Raw genomic sequence first — 25,556 nt, forward strand, 5'->3', positions numbered from 1 at the left:
AAAGCCATAAACTGCATGAACCACCCCAGGGCAGGACTGGATGGCAAAGTCAGAGAGAACTTCCATTCTTGAATGTTATTAATGAACCAGCCAAATGTTGCTGAAACCACGGACCATTGAGCCTCCATGGATCAGGCTCCACTGTGCTTCGTTTGTACACAGGGCTTCTGAATCAGGTGTACTGTACATTAACCACTATTTAGTGAGGTTTATTCTTTCTATTATTCACCATCACTATGGCGCTACTGTAATTCTTCTAATGGTATGAAAAGGGTTAAAATGGGACAGCCATTTTTCATCCCATATCTGGACAGTCCACATTGTTAAGAAAGGGCTTTGATTCAATCTATTAAAACCCTACTAATGATTAAAAGCAAAAGCTAAACAGGAGAGTGTGGCTGTAAATCTGTGTTTAATTAGAGTAAACACTGAAACCTTTTTTTTGTTAAAAAAGTATGTATTAATTAAAATAAACACACTATTGACGATCTATCTATATCTGGCCAACTGGTTTAAAGGCAAACTTTTTTCATGCAATATTGTAAAGTACAATAAAATATATTGAGATAACTGTATATGTGGTGGCATACCAATCTATCTTCCTCATACAGAGCATTTGTGTTTTATTTGTCTTATCGGTTTAAAATTTGGCAGCCTTGCACGAGGGAAAAACAAACCTGCATAAGCAACACGCCTACCCTATCACATATAAGAAAACAATACGAACTGTCACACTCAACAAAGGAGAGCATACAGAGGGGTGAAATGACTGCTGTTCGACCTCCTATCAAACAGTAAAACATTTATTCTAGGTAGATGTATTTTAAGAGGGTACATGCTGCCATAGGCAACACTGGCGTAAATCTTCTCATCGTAGGTTTTAGCTAATAGCTCCAAATCTCCAAAGGGAAAATAATCTAACAGGAACACAAAACGTTCCAACATTTTGTTCTGCAATTAAAAATAAACGAATGAAAAAGCCCATTAATGGAAAAGCGCATTTTATTGTATGATTACTCTGCTTCATCTGCATTATTAGAAGTGGCGTACAATTATTAAACTAACCAGTTTTTACAATGGTGTTTCGTTATCTCAACATTATGTAAGTACTGTAATAAAGTTTTCAAAAGTACCACACAGAAAGGCTTAACAGCACAACATTTAATCCAATGAGTGAAAAGATCAACATTTACTACAGAAGTATAATACAGAAGTCATAGAAAACTATTTTTAAAACAAATACACAATCATTTTTACATTGGATTATAGCATTGAAATACAAATGAAACAGACTGTAAATGAAAGCCATACACCAGTGAAATATGATCTGCCCTTAATTATTTTCAGTATAGTAATCTAGGTTTCATATACAAGATAGAGAAGATTTAAACTGTTACTAGTGCAGATTTCCAAGCTGTAATTGACGGATTACTTTCACACCCAGATCTTTGCCCTTAAGTTACCGTTTAACAGTAACACAGAATTTAACAAAGTCAAACTTTTTTTTTTTTTTTTTTGTTAAAACAATTGTTGCTCTAGGTAATGTAATTTTATATATATATATATATATATATATAAACCACCTCCTATATCCACCTTTTTACCTGCTTTGGTCACTGAGGTATAGGACTATATATTTTTTTATTGTGTTTCTACGATTCACACAAAGTATATTTTCACATTTTTCCCCAACAAATTAAAAGACTGTACATCTATTTACAAGTTGAACACAACAAAAGTTTGATAATAGCCAACCTTTTCTTTTTTTTTTCTTAAATGCTTCTAAGCACACAGACTTACGGTTCACAGCTCTTCACATTTATTTGCCATTTCGACTGGTTAAAAAGTTCAAGTTTTATTTATGAGGGCGAAGTCCCAATAAAACCCTGAGGGCAAAGTCCCATTACTATAAAAATAGAGAATACTTCTTGGTTACCAAGAAGTACTATATATATATATATATATATATATATATATATATATATATATATATATATATATATATATATACATATATATATATATAATCAGCCTATGCCTACTGCATGTGAAAGTAACCGTGAATGCATTTTTTAGTAACGGTATGATGATTATTTTGGGGGTAAATCTGAGGAAATTATCCAGGGGCACATTGTTGGTATGTTCTCTTATTCCGACATAAATAACTGCAATAGCTTACATTCTTCATTCTCACACAGAACAATGCCTTTTATCCCAAAGAGAATTCCACCTCAACTTTCCAACCTCAACATTCCTCTTAACAGAACTCTTGGTGACTCTGAGCCATGGTAGGTTTCCTCTTGCAACGCCCAACATGATCTGCATAAAGGCTTGCAAATTACTAGTTTCAGTGGTAAAGTTAAAAGAAATACTGAACAGGAATGTAACATTCTTCAAATGGCAGCGAGTTTGCTGTAGTTATATTTATGTTTCATATAAAAATTATGTTATTCATTTATTTTTAAAGGGTATTGCATGTAGGTTTAGTTCTCATGCTGAAACTTGTTAAAAACAGCATTCTACCAGTCTATAAAACATATTCATCTGACTTATTTGAATTGAAACATAAGTATTACTTTTGCCTATAGATTTATTTTTCATTTACTCTCTAATTTATGTACAACTACATCTGCTGTGTACAGAATATATCTGGTTTATAATATATATATTTTTTTTCTGAAAAAGTTCAATAAAAAATAATTACATTCATCTTAACACTGTACAATCGTATCACACATTCGTTTATCTTTATGCTTTGTAAGCTGCAGAGTCCCCTCTAGCACATTGCAGAGCTAGTAATTAATATAAAAACGTATGGAAAATACACAGTGAATAAACATGGAAACATGCTGGTTATCATTTTATTTTGTAGATTATGCTTTTCACGACTGTGATGTGATTAAGAACGTCTATACTACAAACGTCTGTAAGATGGTGCAACAAGAGTCCAAACTGTTGAAATGAATATAATCTAATCTGTTTTGCAAAGCAGATTACCATACCTTTTGATCACATGACTGCCTTATTGTTTTGTAAGCTGTTTAGAAAGATAAAGCGTTATTTAAAGGCTGAAGGGGGTTCTGCAGCCTTCAGTTTTTAACAAAAGCAGTCTGTTAAGACGAGCACAGTTTCTGATATACATTAAAAAAAAAAAAAAAGTAACAAACTGTATGGCACTCGAGATTTGAAACGGGAGGGATGAGATGAGACAGGTCCAAACCAAACCGGACCCCAGTATTTATTACAGAAATTAATCTAGCAAACCATCAACAACAGAGGCCTTGAACGCTCATCTCTTCTCCAATATAGAATTTGAGCAAGCACAATGTGTGAAAAACGGTGGAAAATCCCATGCTGATTGTACAGACAGACCTGTCTGCTAACTTGTTGCAGCTGGCTGTAAGAATACACCGATGACATGCCAGTAAGATAGGTAGCACACTTTAAAACAACAGGCTAGAATCATTTGTCTGCTCTTTGATATTAATAAGCTTCATACTTGTTTTCCCCCAGTTTGATGTTAAGAGAACTTTCACTAACATTCATTATACGCTTAAGTAATGGATGTAAATTGCTTTCATAAGATACTTAAAATCCTTATTAATATACTAACAGTAACACTATACTGCAATTGATATATCACAGCATCACAATTGCTGTTTGTATTTTTTATTTTATATATCCCCTTCATTCAATTGCTAAAAATGGATTGACATTAAACAAAATTACCAATTAAACAGTAAGGAAATCAGGCTTAACTGGAATAAACATGTGTGTCTCAGTGACAATAACAAATAAGCCAACAAGGAGCTGCTTGGTAATAAAGCAGTGCTGGATAAGATATATTTATAAAAGGCAACATTGCCTTAGAGGTGGTGAAGAGAAAACAGATGCCTGAGAATTACAAAACTTTGATAGCATGCGAAAAAAAAACAATGACGTAAAAAATAAAAGAACTGCCAGCCTAGACAGCACTGAGGCGGTGCATCAACACTGAAATTTAAAATCAGCTTTAAAATCACCCAACACGCAATGATTTTTGCTTAATTTATCATCAAGCATGTGTTGTGCAATGAATAGGAGATCAAAACTTTTTTTTACACACATGGATATAGAATACAATGCAATGATGGGATCTGAAAAAATCAGGATGCTGGTGGGGGATCAAACATGGGGAAACGAAACATACCAAAGCAGCAAGGGAAAAACAACCTCTCTCACGTCTAATGCGTAAGGATCACTTATTTCAGATCTCCAGCTGCCCCACTTCAAAAGAAACCAAGATGGCTTTAAAACAAAAGGTTAATCATCACAAAAAGTGCAAGTAATATAAAAAAATATATATATACAAATAAGGAAAGCAAGCATAACCCTCAGTGTGCAACATACTGACAGTGGACTATTACAAAAATGGCGAAAATCAGGACGGCAAAAGCTTTTTAAAAATAAAAGGCACAGCTTTTCCCTTTTCTGATATACAATTGTAAACTTCTATCAGTTTGCATGCATAAATTCAAATCTTATACTGTAGTTTAACTATACAAAATATTCTTGAAAAAAAAAAAAAGTACAATGTTTTCTTTTTATTCTGGCCAATTAAACATTCCAGCAGTTTAAAAGCAAAATCACCATCTAATGAATTATTATTTTTTCAAGTGCTGATCTGCCAACATTCTTAGCACCCAAGCTGACATCTGTAAACCGCATGTAGTGCATACTGTGCCTAAACAATCAATTGAGCATTATACTCCAAGCATGACAGTCAGAGGGATAGAAACAACAAGCACAGATCATTTAAGGCAATTTTTCATGTTGTAAGGCAGTCATTTTTGATGAAAAAGAAGTGACTTGACACTCCCGGCTTTGAATTTTGGTAACTGGTTGCTGATCATTTCAGCCAACATCTCAGGAAACTCCACACTGAGTGATTTGTTCACAAACGTGTAGAAGCAGAAATTTAAAAGTCCATCAACCAACTGTGTGAGAGAAACAGGAGGTTAAAAAAAAAACTCAGACAAAACAAAAAATACACAACAAAATTAAACTAAATTTTAAAAAAGCTGATTTAGTGTGGACATGAAGGAGAGTGGTGATCAGGCATGCTGCAATATATGTATAAATGATTGTAATGTTTTCTTCATAGGTATTGGTTAGATAACCTATTATTATTTAAGAATGTGTAACAGGTTTATTTAAATTCAGACATTACAAAGTATAAGGTAAAACTTACAAGAAACAAAGTCAAGTATAAAGGTTTTGGCTGATGCGTCTATCAGTCTGCACATTTCTCGGCTTGATTTCTCAAAACTTTTACTCCAAATAGTCAATCTAATCTATGCTAATGACTATTAAACTAGTCCACTGTGATTTGTTTTTGTATAGCTGTAAATGGTCCATTACTCACTTCATGCATTGAGTCTAGGAGTTTTGTCAGCTGATAAAACCTCTGCCAGTTTTGACTGGAGTTTTCCTCTCTCTTGACGATGGCTTTTCCAAGCTCCTTGATGTAGGTCATGCGGATCTCATCAAAGACACCTTGGCTCTTCAGACCCTCTTTAGGAACTGCAGAGGAAAGAGCCGGACACATGAGAAAGAACACCAGGTACAGCACTCGAACTGCTAACTGCATCAGGGCCCACACTATGATAGAATCCAATGGACACAATAATCATGTACAGCCATGGCCAAAAGTTCTGCACCACATTATAGAATGAAGTCATTTTGCTTCATAAAGTCGAATGAAACCTGATGAATAATGTTACGTTAACATCTTGAATTTCATTCTGCTTCGTAGTTTTTCCATATACTTCACGAAAAACCGACAAAAAACAGAAAAAAATGTGAAAATTCGAAATCTAACATGAAATATTGTACTACTATTGCGACTTCCGGTAGAATTTTTTGCGATATCATTTTGTAGTTTCTTTGAATACATGATGTTAAATAAAATATCTAAAATTATGTTCATATCTTTTTTTTATTTTTTTTTTAATTATTTTCTCAATCCTAAAATTGTAGGTGATGGAAAAACGTTTGGTCATAGCTGTAAAACATAATAGTCAGCTCCCTACAGTTGAAAAGGAATTATTAAAATGTAAATGAAAAAAGAAGCTGTTCAAAAGTCAAGTGAGTTCAAAATACAAGATAAAAGATTGTAGAGAATCAAAAAATAAAATTCAGTGAAGCGTTCAGGGGCAAATGGAAACAGGCTTCTTTGTAGGTTCTAGGATGTTGGCCACTAATGTTAAAGGATTAAGCAAATCAGTAGGGGGAAGCAGTTCGAAGGGCTCAGTTGCTCTCCGTTTTTTTTTTTCCTGATGCCACTGATAAAAGGGCATTGTGCCCCAAAATAACGAAGTACAATAGAAGCGTGGTCCTAACACATCCTACATTCTTGTAAGCATTATTATCACAAGTGCAGCAATTACTGTACAATCTCTCATGCAGTGTTCCATAATCTCTCTTTGTGGACCTGGTTGTTACCATGACGATACTGTGCACATAAGGATTTTGGATGCCTACAGCTTGTTTATTTTTTTATGTTAAATATACAGAACTTCTAGAAAAAAGGAAGAAAACAAAACGACTACATTTATACAAATGTCAAATAAATACACAAGTAACTACTGTGCATAAATAAATGCTTTAGGTCAGTCATCAAGATGATAATCCTAAATTCCTCAAATTGCTACAGTAGGTCATACTGACATATTCTCTTCAGTCACTGTGTGCACAATTGTAGCATGTTAAGTTTCCAATCTATGTATCTATTTATAATGCACATGTTTTTTTGGTTTTTTTTCTTTTCTTTTCAAAGTTATGGCAGGGCAACTTCTGGAACTCCACAGAGTTCATACAAACTGTTTTAATATTTCTAAAAATTAAACCTGATAAATCACAAAAACTTATACATTCCTAATATTACATATAAATTAGTGAGTTTATTTATTGTATCCTGGTAAAATTACATGGATTTAAAAATCACTTCATATGTATACTGTACATATTTTACTAACACAACATAGTAAAATAGTCTAAGCCTGACTTTATAAATAAATAAATAAATAAACCTTACTATGCAGAATCACAAATCAAACTTACCTGAACTGAGCAGCAACAGAACCTTCATGCAGAGGTATTCATCATATGAAAGCTGAAGTCGTACTAACTCGTTTGAAATCTTCAGCATTTGTTCACACTGTTCAAACATGTAAGGGAGCTTCATTCTCTCGCTGTATCAATGAAAAAAGAAATCCACTTAGAACTACCCCACTGCAATCCATTTCAAACAGATCTACTGGATTCTAATCCAAATCCAAATCAACTGACTATAAAGTAAAACAGATTATTTTTCACAACATATTGTATTATATATTGGGTCATATTTTGACTTCCTTTTCAAATGCTTTGTTATTGTACTGTACATATATCAGTGTGGGATCCTCAAACCTTGTACTACCAGTAACTTGAAAAGAAATTCAAGGTTTTTGTCAAATTAATTTATACCCAAACATTCTTATGAGATGCTTACTCGTTTATGACTAGGTCTGGTGCAAAGCACAACATGTTTCCATTAGACTGCTTGTAGGATCTCCAACCCAGACTAAAAGACATGAGAAACAGCCAGGAACACTGCAGCAGGGTCATCTGATCATCAAGGTGCAGGCTTCTAAACCCTGGATAGGAAAATAGGATTTGTGAAAAAAATATATATATATTTTTAAACTTCAGTCCAAAGAAATTTCACCGATTTCTGTAGTTCTGAATGCCAGTGATTGCTTCTTAAAACAGAGAAGCGTGAAGGGTTTCAAACCTGGTAATGACTTTGCCCACTTTACTGCAGCTACCACTTGTCTTCCCCCTAGCCTGTTCAGTGTGCTCATAAGGCGCGTGGACGTATCAGGTATGGTGCTGTCGTATCCCGAGTAGATAATTTCTGGCTCGATGGCCTCCAAGAGAGACAGCATGGTTGGCGTTAGCTGTGGCATCGATTTGGGGACCAGCGCCTGTGACCGCTCATCTGGTAGTGGTGTTGCTTGCTCAACGGGCGCCTGAATTCCCTTCAATTTGTTTAGCTTCTTTGTTTTCCGTGCTAAAAAAATAAAAAGGTAAAAAATACTGTAAATATTCAACTGAACCCAAACAAGAAACAAAAGTATTTCTGGCAATAGTGCTCTGGCCTCACTTATAAAAAGCGTTACATTCAAATGTCTATACAGAATTCTCAAAAGAAAATCTTCTCGAAGATTATATGTGATCTTGAAAGGAAGGTGGCATACCAAAAACATGTTAAAATGAACCTGTGTCTTCAAAAACAGGAATGATTACAACAAAAACAAAAAGTTTAAACTGTTTTTATTTATAATTTTAGGGTCTACATTAAACAAATGGGGACCCTTACACATTGATCGTGTCCAACACATTTTTATACCAGATGATCAAACTGTATTTCACTATCACCTAACGTTTATTTCATAGATTTCAAGGATCTTCTGTATGTGCCTGCACCGGTTTTTCAATGTGTTCAGTGACTCACAAACCAACAAACGACCCCTTTCTAACACACAAATACTGCATTAACGGCATCTCATCTCCAGCACGGAAGACTGTGTGAATCATGTTACTGAGTGGAGCTGGCTCACTAAACGCAGAAGCCAACACACATTTACTGATGACCATTCAACAGACTGAAGTTTCATGATTCATTAGCTGCCATTCTGGAGAAAACCAGTCGGTGGGATGACCTTCAGCGAACGACAACATACAGCTCAAACAGTAGGAGACTAGGAGTTATTTTCAATGAGCACCAAACTGGTCATTAATGGTCTGGTTGTGGATTCATTTATTTTTATATTTTTTCTTTAATCTCTGGGCTGCAGAGTTTCTGTGGACATTCTCTCCCATTGAGGTAGAAGGACCCTTATCTTTAGGACAGGCATATATATATATTCCCCCCATTCTTCACTTATCTGTACTTGCTGCATCATTGTTTCTGTAATAACCAAGGGACCGTCTGTCTGAACCCAGGATGTGATTCTTTGTTAACATGCTTTATTGTTGGTCAACGGAAGTGTGATGTTTTTTAATTTGGAAGATATGGAAGCAAAACTTCAATACATAAGGCCTGTATTTTGAAACAAGTATTAAGGCAAAGGAATAAAACAACTGTAACAACATGAAACTCGGAAGAAATAATATAGTTACAGGAAGGAGCAGCTCAGTTACTAGGGTAGCTATTTTACCTTCTAAGTTCATCCCCGCCTGCAGACACTTCCGAAACCGGCACGCAGGACAGTTTTTCCTGCGAATCTTGTCGATGATGCAGTCATTTCTCCCAGCACACAAATAATTGTGTTGTCCTAGAAGAAAGAAAAAAAAAGAAACTTACAGTTTGGTAAACAGTAGCATCATAGAGGATTACACAGCATCCAATAGCAATTGGCTTCATCAGAAACTAATTGCATGGATGAGCAGTAGCTATACTGTTTAATCCACGTGAGCCTGTTAACATGTACATCTCGTCTGAAGACCTCTCACGTTCTGCTATGACTAACAACTGATATTTAAAATTACCCTTTACGTGCTTCATTAGTTTGTTTTATGAGGAATGATTTGTTTGTAATGAACTGAACTTGTGCACTTTCTATTTCTGCTCGACTCATGAGCTTCTTTACAAAGAAACAATCTATCAGGAATAAACCACACAAGTATTGCCTGACTTCAGAGGACTTGCAGGTACGTAATGAGAATCTCTGAGATCTGTCAGGTCCCGTAACACACCACGATCTGCAACACAGGGGACAGCATCCCCAGCCAAGTAGGCTGGGCAGCAAAACAACAAGGGAGGCCAATAGACATATAAAGACAAATATATAATATCTGCAATCAGTGCTATTGCTGTATGTTACTAAGCTGCTGTTGTTCTGATTCTAACTTCTAGTTGCTATTATTCAAAGAGATTACAGTGGGCTGGTCCTGCATTCTCAGTGTTAAGAACCCAACAGAGAGGATTGGGTAGCCTTTGCAAAGCAAACACACGTTCAGCGATGGTGTGAATTAAAAAGAAGGACACATGGACGAAGATGACATGCAGTGTCACTGCTGGGACAACATATTTGGATGTGTTTTGTGAATTCAGTGCTCATGACAGATGGATGCAATGATAGCACAGGATACAGTCACACACAGGGGACCACCCCTCCTAATGCTGAGGATTAAACTGATTTACAGGCTGAATTTGAACCAAGGACTGGAAGTGAAAGGCTATTTATGCACCTTAAAAGCACAGGTCCCTATATTGCACATTAATCCAATGCAACCCCATGCCTGCCCTATAGTATGCTCTACTTCAATGAAACACCATTATCTGTTTAATGTGCAGTGTTGCATCAAACTCAACAGCCAGTAAACCATCATACGTACTGAGATAGAAACTTCTTGTGTGCTGCATGTTGTTCAAAATAAATAATATATTGGGAATATAATTAATTATATAATGCAGCAGAGGCCATCGATTTGTATTCCTTATTTTTTTTTTAAATGCAGATTTTCTAGTACTTTATACTGCAAGACATTTTTAATGGGCCAACAAAAAAGGAGCCAAGCTCCACCGATAAGCATTTTATAATTCATTAGCATTAACATTGAGAAGCACACTTGAAGGGGAACAAGAGAGGAGACGGCTCTCTCTCAGAAATCTCCTATTGAGTGACAAGTGTAACTTACAATGCTAACATTAAAAATACATATTATACAATATACGTACTGTGATCAATACTCTGTGTTGCATGGCAACATTCAGTACATAGAGACGCACACAGTTTCTGTGGTTATTCAAAACGAGTAGTAATCAACAATAAAACAAACACAGGCATGGTAGAAACTTAAGACAACTCATTCTAAGTGCACACAAATAGCGGATTAAATACTGTATACAAAGGGCCGAACTCCATAGAAACTTCACAGCTTCTCGATTTTAACAGAACAATAAAACAGAGAAGCACAAAATCAGCTCCTAATTTCTGCGAAGAGGAAATGGAACTCAAAGTTGCGATCGCCACATACCATCAACATCTTTATGGTGGCATGGGTAGAAATGATTCATCGTGTGTACTGTAATGTGTTACAAAAACTGTTTCTAAAAACCCTGAATCTAAATTAGAGTCCTTAATAAAGATGTAAAACATCACCAAAAAGAAACAAACTCTAGGATGAAATATTAATTCTGGCACAGATTAAAAAAAAACAACAAAAAAAAAAATAACAAAATAACCAAACTAAATATAAAAAAAACACATTAAAAAGTACTGATAAATAAGTACACAATATAAAAAATAAATACAAAAAAACCCCACGTCTACATGTATTATAAAGTTTCTTAAGAAAGGAAGAACGGCTGGATTGTCAAAAAGTGTAGTTCCTCATGCTACGATATGATTAAAAATGACTACAAATACTCCCTGGGATATTTAATGCAGTAGACCATGGTGTCAAGGGAACAGTTACATTAGAATTAACAAATTCAAGAGTTTATTGGTATCTTTTACATGACTGCAGTGACAGAAACGCAGAACGCATTTTACAGTAAATAATCACAACCATGCATTCTACAGCACATATATACTGTAGATCATTAATTCTGATTAAGTAACAAAATGATTGAGTTAAAGTATGTTACTTACCATCCATGTTTTGCCGAGCCCTCCATCCTTCATCAACGTGAGAACAGGAGAAAAGGGGGAAAAAAAACAAAAATAACAGCTATAATAAAGGATGTCTTGCTGTTAGAATGTAAGAAGAAAAACACATTGAGATGATAGGAATTAAAAATGACATTTATTTTGAACTTTTTTCGGCACATATTCCAAGCATTTGTACAATACCTGTACATCCTGAATCATATCTGTTATTTTTGAGATATATATATATATATATATGGTTTTACTTTTCACACTTATGAAGGGATTCTCTATGCATTTCAAGGTTCAGAACCTCTATTGACTGTGCATTGGAATTTGAAAGTTTGGGATAAGCCTTCTGATCATGCTTGCATCCAATCACAACAGAAACATCTTCCGAGTGCATACATCGCTTGCACCCACCTACATTAGTGCTCACTTCCCTCATACAAAGAAGACAGAAGACAAAGATCATCAGTTTTTACCAAACTCAAAAGCAGGGCAAAGTTCCTCAGAAGGGCTCATTTACAGTTTTTTTTTTTTTTTTTCGTTCGACTGACACTTTGATAAAAGAGAGCTTTCTGGAATACAAATGACAAATCATTTCCTCCCCTTTTTGTCATTTTCAACTTAAATCGACTTATTTATCTTCACATTGTTCAGTAAACAACAACAACGTTTCCTGGGTCTGCCCAACCCTTGCAGATACCAGTACCCTAGTTTATTACAGTGACTCATTGGGTTTCCATTCACTTAACTCATCTCATAGGAAGCCAGTTCTCTCATAAGTGCACAAAGGAGCGAAGTATGACTGTTGTGTACAGACTCAGAAGAACTACAATACTTACATTCTACACGTCACCAAATTGATTTAAACTACTGAATTACTAGAAAGAAAGTAGATCACTGTGACTTACAAAGTTCACTGTGTAAGTGCATGTAAAAATGTGTGACACAAGGACAGACAGATAGATAGGTTCCTCATTTCCACAGATTCTGATGCTCTCAATAATGTTGGCTAGAGTGTTTTTTTTTTTACCGTCACAATTGGTTTTAGTTAATGTTACAATCTATATAAACCTGTAACTACAAACTGACTCTGGTCCAACTTTGTAGGTGGAATGGGAGGATGACGTGGGTAAAAGTGATAGGTGTTGCTCAGAGGAATGCGTAAAGTAACCTGTGTTTGAAGATCTAAATCTATTCACCACATGGGGTTTTGTTTGCACTCGCATGGGTTGGCATGCACCACACATTTTAGCTTTGCTCTTTCAAACAGCTGCATATTTTTTTTTCTTCTGAATATATTAATAGTTCCAGATCTTTTTAGATCCCCATCATTAGTTCTACTTACTCATCATAATTAACCCCCTCTGAAATCCTAACAATGCATTATCTGCAGGGCTAAAACATCTCGCCAAAGCCACTGCAGAGCTTAAGGGGTGTTGGTGTTGGTTCAAATGCTAAAAGTACCAAATAAAAACTCTAGCAAGAACTAGCAAGAAACAGGTTGTTGTTTGAGGGGGACTGTCTTTTAAATGGGAACTGTCTCTGCTTCCTGTGGAAGGAAGATTCGAAGCACCTGCAGTGGAAGCACTGTGCTGTGCAAGGCAGGGATGCTGCTGTACTAACTCCAGGGTCTCCGTTGGGAAAGTGCCTCATTAGTAAAGGGAAACAATGCTCATAGGACATTCATGTACTGTATAAACACATTTAAACAAACAAAGCACAGTCATTTGCATGCCATCTGATAATCTCATAACTGGATTTTAGAGGAGAGTGTGCATAGCTTGAGGAATCATCTCTTAAAGAGGAAGCAGCAGGGTTCCGAAAAATATAGCATTATACGTCCTCACGTGTTGCTACAACTGTTTAAATAATGTCCCTGTAATTTTTCTTTTCATTGTTAACATCTTGACAACTTTTTACATTTAGAACTAACTTTAAAGTCTGTTTCAAGTCTTTTTTTCAAAATGGCTGCTGTACTACACTGGGGTTTGAGATCTGTCCTCAAAGTCACTGCAGGAAGTTTTAAGTTGGCTTTAAGTTCCCTATCACATCATGGATCGTTATTGCTGTGTTACCTGTTTGACAATGTGGTCAATAATCCTTACACTGTCAGTGCACTAGAGCGGACATTTTGGAAAGAGCTTTACAACAGACTTTAAAGTTATAGCGTAAAAAGTTGCCAGGGTGTTAACAATGCAAAGAAAAATTACAGGTACGTTATTTAAACATTTCCAGCAACACTTGGGGACGTATAATGCTATATATTTTTCGGAACCCCACTACTTACTCTTTTTTTTTTTTAAAAAAAAAAGACAAAATCTATGTAAAACCAAGTCAAGTTGTGATGGCGTTCTACACAATTCAAAAACAACCATTAGGTGTAAGAGGGCCGACATTGTTGGTTGTTGTTTAAATCAGTTATGATGGTAAAAATGAACTGGTCGCCAGCCTGGACTAGCTCGATATCACATGTGTGGAGTGTAAAATGTGGTTGTAATTATCTGAATCAGTTTCTCATCTGTATAGGAAGTTGCACAAAAGGCAGATGATGGTATATAAACTCAGTGTGTGATTTGGTTTGTCATTTTAGAATGCATTTAAATGACATGGTTTTCCTTTAATTGCTGCAGTGCTGTTTTGTGGACAAGGTAGATCACATGCAGGCAATGGCCTAATTGAGGAAGGCTGAACTCAAAGCCCAAAACATTTGAAATCAAAAAGCTTAGGGAATATAATTACTCTTACATGGTCTGCTGTTTTTGAAGGCAGCAATTTGTTTTGATGTCTTTATGCATCTGTGCTTGTATAGAAAAACTTGGTTTTCTACCACGGAAATTGGACCAATTATTTTCTTAATATGCACAAACCGCTTCTCCCTTGAGTACATGTCTAGTTCTAATAGAGCAATCTTCAGAAAGCATCCAAAAATAGACCAGGTTTTATTTTCTCTTGCATTAAGCCCCCAATGCATACCTTATAAAATATTTCTATCAAAACATTTCTGCACTTAAAATGTGCAATACAGCCCTTGAGCTATTATTATAAACCTGCAGCGATAACCGTTTCGCTTATCATTAGGCTCTTCCTTCCCCTCGGATACCAGTTTAAAGATTAATTTATTGTGCTCTGTCCCAGTATGGTGTTTGCAGTTTCAACAGTCTTTTCTGAAGAAAATAGAACATTACTGTACCAACCCCTTCCATGTTTAGAATAACAATACAAGAACAACATACAACTCCAGTACACACAGTATGATCTTCTAGTCAAATGGGTTTCTGGTAAAAAGTTCCTGCCAAACCAGCATTCTTGTGCAGCTGGTAAAGCATAAGCATATACCTAGACATACAACACCTTACCTTCTACTGCCCTTTTAAAAAACACTTTGCAGCTCCCACATGTAAGGACCCCATAATGGCACCCAGAAGCTTCATCCGAGCACACAAGACAGGTCTTGTGAGTAGACTTGGAGGCTGCCGGAGAAGAACCAGAATCTTGCCGACTCGTAGGGCTGAAAATAGAAACAGAACAGACACAGGAATTCAGACACAAGAACACAGAACCAGGATTTGAACATTTAAATAGCCACCATACAAAAAAAAAAAAAATCTTGTAAAATATTTTTTATCTCCACTATTTCATTATGAGATGTGGCTGTAATGTCCCTGCTAGTGCAGCTTCGTAAGAAAGAAATTCATTTGGTTGGAGTTGATACTTTTAAAAACAGTGGAGGCTAGAATCTACAAGCAATGAAGTCCTGCAGTTTATTTTCAATCACTGCCACTATCAGAAAACAAAAACAAATTAATAAACACCACATTAAGGGGGTGATGTAAGTACAGGCGCAGTGCAAATAATTGCGGATGCAAAATTATAATTGCTTTGCGGCCAGGCAATTATTTTGCACTGCGCCCTATGTAAGCTTATGAGCAATGCAAATTACTCAACATGCACAAATTATGATCAGCAATTATGATAAAGAGGGTCTCAATGAGCCCATCGGTCTATTTAGTGGCCGCACTTGCAGAGTTAGGAGTACAGAGAGCAGTAGTTGCCGTATGACATTTGTGGATCACGGAAATACAAAGCAAAAAAATATATAATGTCAGAGGAAGGGCAGCAAAGTCCTCTTGGCGCACGAAAAAAAAAAAATAAAAAAATTCTGAGTAGCTAAGAGTCCTTACGGCTGAGGTTACTAAGCATGAAACAGAGTTGTTTGGAAAAGCCTCAGCCAACATGAGGTATGCAAGTATTATTAGGAAATATGTACTGGCCTGCCCTTTTCAGCATGACATCCAGAAATTGGCCTAGCACTGGAAACGGTGGACTGGGCTATCCCTCCAGACATTCCAACTGTGGTCTGAAAGGAACCAGAGGCTAAGTAGTGCAGAGAACACAGCACTTTCACATGTGCAGGGATAACTGTCCCTAGATTGACGTGGGGGTCTAACTCATCCCTCAATTCAGCTATTTGGTATAGGATGATCTGCGGAGTGAGACGATAACACTTTAGCACTGCATCCTCTTGCATCCCAAACGAAGTGACCCTGGAATTGAATATGCAGTATAAACAGTATTAATTCAAACTTGAAAAGCTTGAAAAGTGTTGCTGTACGTGCTGTCCTCATTTGACACAGTGGCTGACAAAGGACTGAAAACCACCCAGGTGTGTCATAACAATGTGGCTTTCTTTTAACACCTAACAAATATGGTTTTGCCTGAAATGAAAGCTGGTGTGTCACAAAAAATAAATTGAGATTATGGACTATTCTGTGAGTGAGTCAGAGTTTATTTTAAAATCAGAAATGGATTTACTTTACCCAATTTACCCAATTTGTGGTCAGCTCCCAACCTGCAAAACCAATGTTTTACATGCAAAAAAAGGGTTCAATGCAAAAAGGGCATGTTGCAATAGAAGCCCTCAACTTCTGTGTTCAACACAAGGTTAACATTTCCACTTTGTTTTGTTTTGTTTGTTAAAACTTCCCAAGTGAAAAAAAAGTAATGTTATCAATTTCAGGGATTTTATATATACCTTCCCAGCCTTCCACTTGCAACACTGTCTCCCAAGACTGGGATTATATAGACACAAACAAGAAGAACTTGGTTGGACTTGGTTAGAATCTACAAGCAATGAAGTCCTGCAGTTTATTTTCAATCACTGCCACTATCAGAAAACAAAAACAAATAAATAAACACCACATTAAGGGGGTGATGTAAGTACAGGCGCAGTGCAAATAATTGCGGATGCAAAATTAGAATTGCTTTGCGGCCAGGCAATTATTTTGCACTGCGCCCTATGTAAGCTTATGAGCAATGCAAATTACTCAACACGCACAAATAATGATCAGCAATTATGATAAAGAGGACCTCAATGAGCCCATCAGTCTATTTAGTGGCTGCACTTGCAGAGTTAGGAGTACAGAGAGCAGTAGTTGCCGTATGACATTTGTGGATCACGGAAATACAAAGCAAAAAAATATATAATGTCATCAATTTCAGGGATTTTATATATACCTTCCCAGCCTTCCACTTGCAACACTGTCTCCCAAGACTGGGATTATATAGACACAAACAAGAAGAACTTGGTTGGACTTGATACTTTTAACAAGAAGAACGACACTCATATTGACACTGTACACACAACAGTTTGTTCTGTTCTGAGCATTATGATATGTAGATCATGTTATTGCCATTGCCTGTTATGACAATTATTACCACATAAAATCTGTTTGTTCGGTTGGTCAGATAGGGAGGGTTGTTGATTAGTTGTTGACAGCTCTGCTGTGTGGACCTGTTCTATACCCGGAACATTCACATCATCCAATAGGGAAGGGAGTACCACCCACAGTGAAGCACTGTGCAGTATGACATGACACACCTACAGTACAAGCAAAAGCCTTGACCTTTTTCAGGTAAAACACAGCTCAGGTACAGTACCTGATAAAACCATGTTCCATGTGCCGATAAAGCAAAGACACATTCTCAAATATAATAAGAAAACTTAATGAATGTAGTGTAGCTGGAACTTCTGACATCTCTAGCTCTGATGCCTGTCTTTAAACAAACAAAGTTCAAATCATAGCTGATGGAAAGGGCAAAAAGATCTTAAAACAAGACATCAGGTTTGCTGTACCAAGGTTACCTTGAAGGCCCTCTCTTTGTAGAGGCTGTTTGTGAGAGTTAGACAGACAGGCTGCCAGCTCAGCTATACAAAATCTACTGCATAAAAAAAAAGAGAAAGAAAAAAAACAACAGAAGAGGATTAAAAAATATGGATTCGTGGTGTTGTTGTATTTAACAAGTAAATTCAATAATTGTGACAGCCATGCACCATCTGTGTGTTTGATCACATGTCCTGATGACAGTAAGGCTTTCGATTCCAGCTCCTGACGTATTGTGTTTTCTTCACCTCCTGAAACACAAGCAAGACCCTTCTGGGAACTGATCCCATGTGGCTCTCCGTTTCTTAAAAAGACTCGCCGCTCCAATCAGAAATTCTTGGAACGCCACTTCATTATTAAAAAGTTAACACATTGCCATTCATGACAAGACCCCCCCCCTCCCCCCTCCCCCCTCCCCCCCCAGCCCAGCCCAGCCAGCTCTACTCCATTAAACACAGTGTGTCGCATCAGGAATAGTCTGCTTCTGATATTGCACTGCAGTCTCTTTTCAAACCCTGTACAGTGCACTGGATAGAAGCAGTCATTCACCTCTAAATAATGTAATGCAATAGGCACAGGAGACTGTCAAGATTGATGGCATTTTATTGCTTGGCTCTGGGCTTTAAAACGACATCAGGAATAGTTGAAGGTGAAAGGGTTTAACTTTGCCTGCAGGAATTTTTGTGCGACCCGCATACTGGTATCTTGACAAGATTTTCACACGCAGCGGCAAATCAACAGTAAAGGACACTACCCTGTTGAGTTAAACAGCAGAGTACTGTTCCTGCTAGCCATCAAATACAGCTCAATTCTCTATCGGCACACTGGAACTGATTGGCTGGGATAAAGAGGTCAAAATCAGGAGGAGGACTGAACAAGAAATATCTAAGCTGCAAGGCCTCATTGGTAACAGATAACGTGTGCCCCCTTATGCAGTCTTGACTTTTTCTGGGAATTTAAAACTTAGCAAGTTGGTGCTGCAGTGAGTGTGACGGTATTCCTAATAGAAGCAATGCTTTTTACACAAATTACAAACTGGACAGTAAGTTACTGTGGCACAGCTGCTGTACCACCTGATGGTAGGAGACATAGTTTTCTACATTAATACATGGAGTGATACTTGCTCTTATGACTTTCCACCAGCATGCATATTCAGGTTCAATATATGGAAGACATACTGTTCATTATCATACTGAATGTTCTCTCAAATGGAGAAGCTCAATCACCTGCTCTCTCATTACTGTTATACAAATGTTACATCACCATCATTGCCTTCTTCACTTCCAGCTGGCCCTCTTCTTCCCTGTGTGAATGGTTCTTTCTGCGTAGAAATTACAAGCCAGAGAGAATCTTCCGCAATTCCGCAAAGATAATTGTCATTTGTACACCAACCACAAGAGAACTAGTGCTAGGAGAGAACTATGTACAGAGATGGAAATAGAAGTTTGAGTTTTTCACTCCAGATTTATCTTTTTAAGCTCATTTGTGCTTAATTGAGATCACAGTAAAAACCCATCCTGGAATAGCTTAGACTGCACAGAATGGTCTGATTTCTACACCTGAAATCTGATAGCCACCATGAAAATATTTATTTTGAAATAGAATCCCTCAATACATAGGAAAACAAAACATTATTTTGTTGCTAAATATGTATAAGTTACACCTTAAAGTAATGCAGAAAGACATTATTATTTTCATGCTAAAGAATGTATATATGCTATATTCTTTAGTATGATAAGAAGGGAAAACAAGCACAGTAATAATGTTTTTGGTTCAAGAGATACCGAGAGGAACATTTTGAAGTTATTAAGGCCGCAAACCATTTACACTGCCAACGTCTCTATTACAACTGAGCACAACAAAATAGGTTTTACTTGAAAGAAACAAGTAAAACACATTGTCAGAAAAAAAACACCTATTGCAGCTTGCAAGCGTACAACTCCTTGTATCAATTCTATGAAGAAGTCTACGCAGAAAACTAAAGGTTAGTAAAGGTTCAATGCTGCTTCATTCTATGAAAAACATTTATCAGAAATGAGTTGCCAAATCATGTTGCACTGCTTACTGTATGTCACAGTTTGTGTGGAGTTGTTGTTGTGCTTCTGCATTTAACTAGATGGATTAAAAAAAAAAAAACAGTCCAAAAAAAAAATGATTTCCAATGAATGCTTTTAAAAATTGTTTGTGAGGCTGTAACAAAACAGAGGTGCAGGGTTTGGCTGTGTTGATCTGCATAATCTGATGATATAATATATATATATATATATATATATATATATATATATATATATATATATATATATATATATATATATATATAAAAACCATGTGTGTGTGTATATACATACATACATACATACACACACACACACACACACACACACACACACAATGAAGGTTTGAGAGACATTAAAGATAGTTATCACGGTATACAGGTTTCCATAATAAATCGGGAACAAAAAAAAAAAACCTGTGCAACAGGAAACTGTAACCCAACTACACTAAGTAAATGCCTTTACAATATGTGGTGATCGTTATCCATGTGAATCTGTTCTTGACTTGTCTGTATTGTTCACGCATCTACTGCAGCAACAACCAGTTGTAATAAATACAATTAAATCCTGTTATATTATAAATATAAAAGTATTCTTACCAGGGACTAGGGTTTTACAATGCACTGCCTTGAAAGCAGAGACCTAGAGGTTTTTTTTCAGCAACAGCTGGATCATGTTACTGTGATGTTGGGCTATTTGTTTCTTGTAATGAACATTGCTGCTGACATGTTTTGACATTAAATCTGATTTACAGGCTCAAAAAGGTTGCCCCAGATTTTCCAGGCATTGTGCTTTTTATTCAGGCAAGACCAAATAAATTAATGTGTTCAGGATTCCACTCAAAACTATGGAGGATTGCAGGTTTAAACCATGTGTTTTTTTCAGTCTATAGTGGCTGAATTCAGTCCTCGAGGGGCTGAACAGCTTCCTCTCACTCAGTTCTTATCTACTTTGGGAACCTTAAAAGAATAGCTCAGAAGTAAAAAATAAATAAATAAATAAATGAGGGTGATTGATTAAGTTATCATGAGATGATCATGCAGAGTCATTCTTCTAGGATATTACTTGAGTAAGCTAAGCACTGTCATGTTTTATAACAGACAGAAATCTAAATATATAATTACTTAAACAAACTGAAAGTGTGTGTGCATGTGCGTATATATATACACTGTATATATATATATATATATATATATATATATATATATATATATATATATATATATATATATATATACACAGTACTGTGCAAAAGTTTTAGGCATGTGTGAAAAAATGCTGTAAAGTAAGAATGCTTTCAAAAATAGACATGTTAATAGATTATATTTATCAATTAACTAAATGCAAAGTGAGTGAACAGAAGAAAAATCTAAATCAAATCCATATTTGGTGTGACCACCCTTTGCCTTCAAAACAGCATCAATTCTTCTAGGTACACTTGCACAAAGTCAGGGATTTTGTAGGCATATAGTCAGGTGTATGATTAAACAATTATACCAAACAGGTGCTAATGATCATCAATTCAATATGTAGGTTGAAACACAATCATTAACTAAAACAGAAATAGCAGTTAGGAGGAATAAAACTGGGTGAGGAACAGCCAAACTCAGCTAACAAGGTGAGGTTGCTGAAGACAGTTTACTGTCAAAAGTCATACACCATGGCAAGACTGAGCACAACAACAAGACACAAGGTAGTTATACTGCATCAGCAAGGTCTCTCCCAGGCAGAAATTTCAAGGCAGACAGTGGTTTCCAGATGTGCTGTCCAAGCTCTTTTGAAGAAGCACAAAGAAACGGGCAACGTTGAGGACCGTAGACGCAGTGGTCGGCCAATGAAACTTACTGCAGCAGATGAAAGACACATCATGCTTACTTCCCTTCGCAATCGGAAGATGTCCAGCACTGCCATCAGCTCAGAATTGGCAGAAAACAGTGGGACCCTGGTACACCCATCTACTGTCCGGAGAAGTCTGGTCAGAAGTGGCCTTCATGGAAGACTTGCGACCAAAAAGCCATACCTCCGACGTGGAAACAAGGCCAAGCGACTCAACTATGCACGAAAACACAGGAACTGGGGTGCAGAAAAATGGCAGCAGGTGCTCTGGACTGATGAGTCAAAATCTGAAATATTTGGCTGTAGCAGAAGGCAGCTTGTTTGCCGAAGGGCTGGAGAGCAGTACACGAATGAGTGTCTGCAGGCAACAGTGAAGCATGGTGGAGGTTCCTTGCAAGTTTGGGGCTGCATTTCTGCAAATGGAGTTGGGGATTTGGTCAGAATTAATGGTCTCCTCAATGCTGAGAAGTACAGGCAGATACTTATCCATCATGCAATACCATCAGGGAGGCATCTGATTGGCCCCAAATTTATTCTGCAGCATGACAACGACCCCAAACATACAGCGAAAGTCATTAAGAACTATCTTCAGCGTAAAGAAGAACAAGGAGTCCTGGAAGTGATGGTATGGCCCCCACAGAGCCCTGATCTCAACATCATCCAGTCTGTCTGGGATTACATGAAGAGAGAGAAGCAACTGAGGCTGCCTAAATCCACAGAAGAACTGTGGTTAGTTCTCCAAGATGTTTGGGCCAACCTACCTGCTGAGTTCCTTCAAAAACTGTGTGCAAGTGTACCTAGGAGAATTGATGCTGTTGTGAAGGCAAAGGGTGGTCACACCAAATATTGATTTGATGTAGATTTTTCTTCTGTTCACTCACTTTGCATTTTGTTAATTGATAATATATAAAATATAATAAAATTAAATGGTCTATCTTAAAACCACCATTTTTGGAGTATATGTTACAATTTTAGGAGAATTTCAGCTGGTTATGAGCAGCTTATAATATTCTATATACCATAACTGTGGCAGCTATACAAGAGGTACACATTTCAAGGGGCTGCTCAGTACTTCTAGATCCACCACTGTTCAGATTGAAAATGGCTTGGATGTCACAAGCAAGTCTTTTGATTGCGATAGTCCAAATTAATATTTGTTTAAACACTTTGACCAAATTAAAAACAAATCAGCCTGACATGAATTAATGAATGTTTAGCTTGTAATGTTTACTCACCCAGACGTTAAGGAAAGATTTCGATCATGGCAAACTCGTACCAATTAGAAAACTACACTTTGACTAATTGTCATTACAATTCCCCAGTCTGTGAACACATTGCTTAAGAATACAATGCTGAAAATAAGGTTTCTAGGCGTGTCTTAGGAGTTCTTAGAAGCCATTCGGCATGAGATACAGGGGATGATGCAAGGACAAGAAATAGTGCAAACAATTGTGGCTGCAGCCAGGCAATTATTTTGCACTGTGGCCTATGTAAGCTTAAGAGCAATACAAATTACTCAACACGCACAAATAATGAGCTGCAATCATGATAATAAGGGTCGTAATGAGCACCGCCTGTGCATCGGCCTGTTTAATGGGTGCACTTACAGCCCAGAGGTGAGGTGAGTTAGGAGTACAGACAGCAGTATGCGCTGTATGAGATTTGTGGAGCATGAAAATCAACCAAACAAAAAAATGTCAGAGGAAGGGCAGCAAAGTCCTCTTGGCGCACAGAAAACTAAATAAAAGTTTTCCGAGGAGGAGCTGAGAGTCCTTATGGCTGAGTTCACTCAGCATGAAATTGAGTTATTTGGAAAAGCCTCAGCCAACATCAGTTATGCTACCAAAGAGGCATAAATCTCCATCCAGACCTGCCGAGTGAGATGATAACGCCTTACCACCGCATCCTCCGGCATCCCAAACAAAGTGACCATGGGTTTGAATATGCATGGTCTTCTCTGTTATGCCCTTCTCCGAAGGTTTTCCTGCCTGTCTTCAACAAGAGCAAGGAAGTGTACCACAGCAGCCATCCCGAGGCCAATGACAGGTCTCTGAAGGTGTGTGGTTTCATACAGCTCTTAATTACTTGCTTCTACAATGGTTTGCGTCAGAGGAGGTGCAACATTTTTGGAGGGTCAGCAATTGACAAGTGCAAGGCAAAATCCTTACATCTCATTACAATGTTTGTGCCCGCTTAGTATTCCAGATCCCCGCCCAATTCCATGCTCTTTTCTCCATCTGAATACATTTCAATATCATTTAAATGGATCAATGATGGCAAAGTGCTAATTTGATAGCGGGTGCACAACGGCAGGTGAAAACCATTTTTTTACATACAGAGCCTTTTTTTTTGGCTGCTAAAGTCCCACTTTACAGCCGCTAAACATGGTTTGTGCATGTAAAACGCAGATTTTGATAACAATATGGGTGTTTGCAGCCGCATCCTTTAATTAGGGCAGGCATGTGTTGTGGGATTAGTCTATGCATTGTTTTACTCCACAGCAATGTGATTCTCTAGGACAGACAGCTCCACACTTGGTTGTGTGACCTGAGCCTCATTTATTAAATATGACCTACTCTAATCGTACTACAAAAGAGCCTCTAAAGCTGGTAAACACATCAGCTTAGCTAAAGGGAAGTGATGACTTTCCTAGAGGGGGATGTTATATCTGGACGTCAAGTCTCTTCCACTCTTGCAATATTATGATGATGATTGTAATAATGATTAAAAAGTATAGGGCTACAGTATGCTTCATGCAACATGTGCTTACTATATTGTTGTAGACGTGGTAATTTGAACGCACACCCAATGAATAAGGCATACTCTGTGTATAATTCAAAATTACATTCAATGTAGAACACACACCTCTTGTATAATGCACACATCTTGGAGAACTATCCTATCAAAAATGCCATTAGAACATCATTACCAGAGTATACTGCACTCCTCTTACAGTAATACATACTGCCAATGTTCAACTGCGAGGATAGTACTGTTAAACTTTCTACCCTGGTCCTAAATTCTATCATTATATACAGTACATTTCTCTTTCAACATTTTAGTCATTTATGGTTGAGACACCAATAGGATAAAATGAAAATGGCCACCAGATAATTTCATTGAGATTAAGTTTGACCATTTTTGCAGTTTCTGGACCCATGCCATGCAACATAGGGTTATCACAGTGTGACCGAAACTCGTTTTTCCACCGATACCAAACGTCTCATCTGTGTGTTTTGACACTCCAGGAAAGGTATCAGTAAATGACAACGACGCATACACGACTCCTTAGACATGCGTACATTTTTTATCCAGTCATTTGGAAACCACTCAAGTCGTTCCCACCAGCCTTCTGGTCAGAAGATCGACCAAATGTTTCGATATACCGTCATGCTACTGGAGATCATCACCACTATATTTAGCAGTGCAGAAAAATGCAAAACGGCGTCTCTGCTGGCTTTGTAGAAAAGAGCATAGCTGTGCTTGATGAGCTCTCGATCGATTACTTACTGTATTTTCTTCCAAAAGCATAAACAAAAACACAGCCTCGATGCTGCCGCCACACAAACCTAACGAATGTCATCTAATGATGGCCCGAGTTCAGTGGTTTGTTTAAACAGGGAGTCACTCACTGCAGTAATGAAAGGCGTGCGTGTGTACAACAAACAACCACAGCGAGTGCAGCTTGTTAATATGATGGTCGCGCTACACGCAGTGTGTCTGTACAAGGCCTAAGTCAAGCATACAAATGTTCTGGCTAGTGCACTCATTACATTGATGAAGGCACTAGCTGAAACGTTTGTCTTATTAGTTTTCCC

The 25,556-nt window shown here is 37.2% G+C and overlaps 1 protein-coding gene across 4 annotated transcripts in view; it reads right to left on the reverse strand.

The window, feature by feature from the left end:
- Nucleotides 1–984: 984 nt before the first annotated feature.
- LOC131699475 (glucocorticoid receptor-like) overlaps nt 985–25,556 on the reverse strand; it is a 65,364-nt gene continuing 40,792 nt past the window's right edge. For 3 of the 4 annotated variants that reach the window (XM_058996315.1, XM_058996314.1, XM_058996313.1), the window contains 8 exons: nt 15,044–15,195; nt 11,682–11,708; nt 9,243–9,359; nt 7,814–8,092; nt 7,532–7,676; nt 7,102–7,232; nt 5,405–5,562; nt 985–4,976 (listed from right to left, as the gene is read on the reverse strand). In XM_058996315.1, the coding sequence (XP_058852298.1) occupies nt 4,824–4,976; nt 5,405–5,562; nt 7,102–7,232; nt 7,532–7,676; nt 7,814–8,092; nt 9,243–9,359; nt 11,682–11,708; nt 15,044–15,195 (1,162 nt within the window). In that variant the 3' untranslated portion in view covers nt 985–4,823. The remainder of the gene's footprint in view (nt 4,977–5,404; nt 5,563–7,101; nt 7,233–7,531; nt 7,677–7,813; nt 8,093–9,242; nt 9,360–11,681; nt 11,709–15,043; nt 15,196–25,556) is intronic. The other variant, XM_058996316.1, reaches the window with a different exon arrangement.

The sequence above is a fragment of the Acipenser ruthenus genome, chromosome 22, assembly GCF_902713425.1.
Source record: "Acipenser ruthenus chromosome 22, fAciRut3.2 maternal haplotype, whole genome shotgun sequence".
Classification (NCBI taxonomy): Eukaryota; Metazoa; Chordata; class Actinopteri; order Acipenseriformes; family Acipenseridae; genus Acipenser; species Acipenser ruthenus.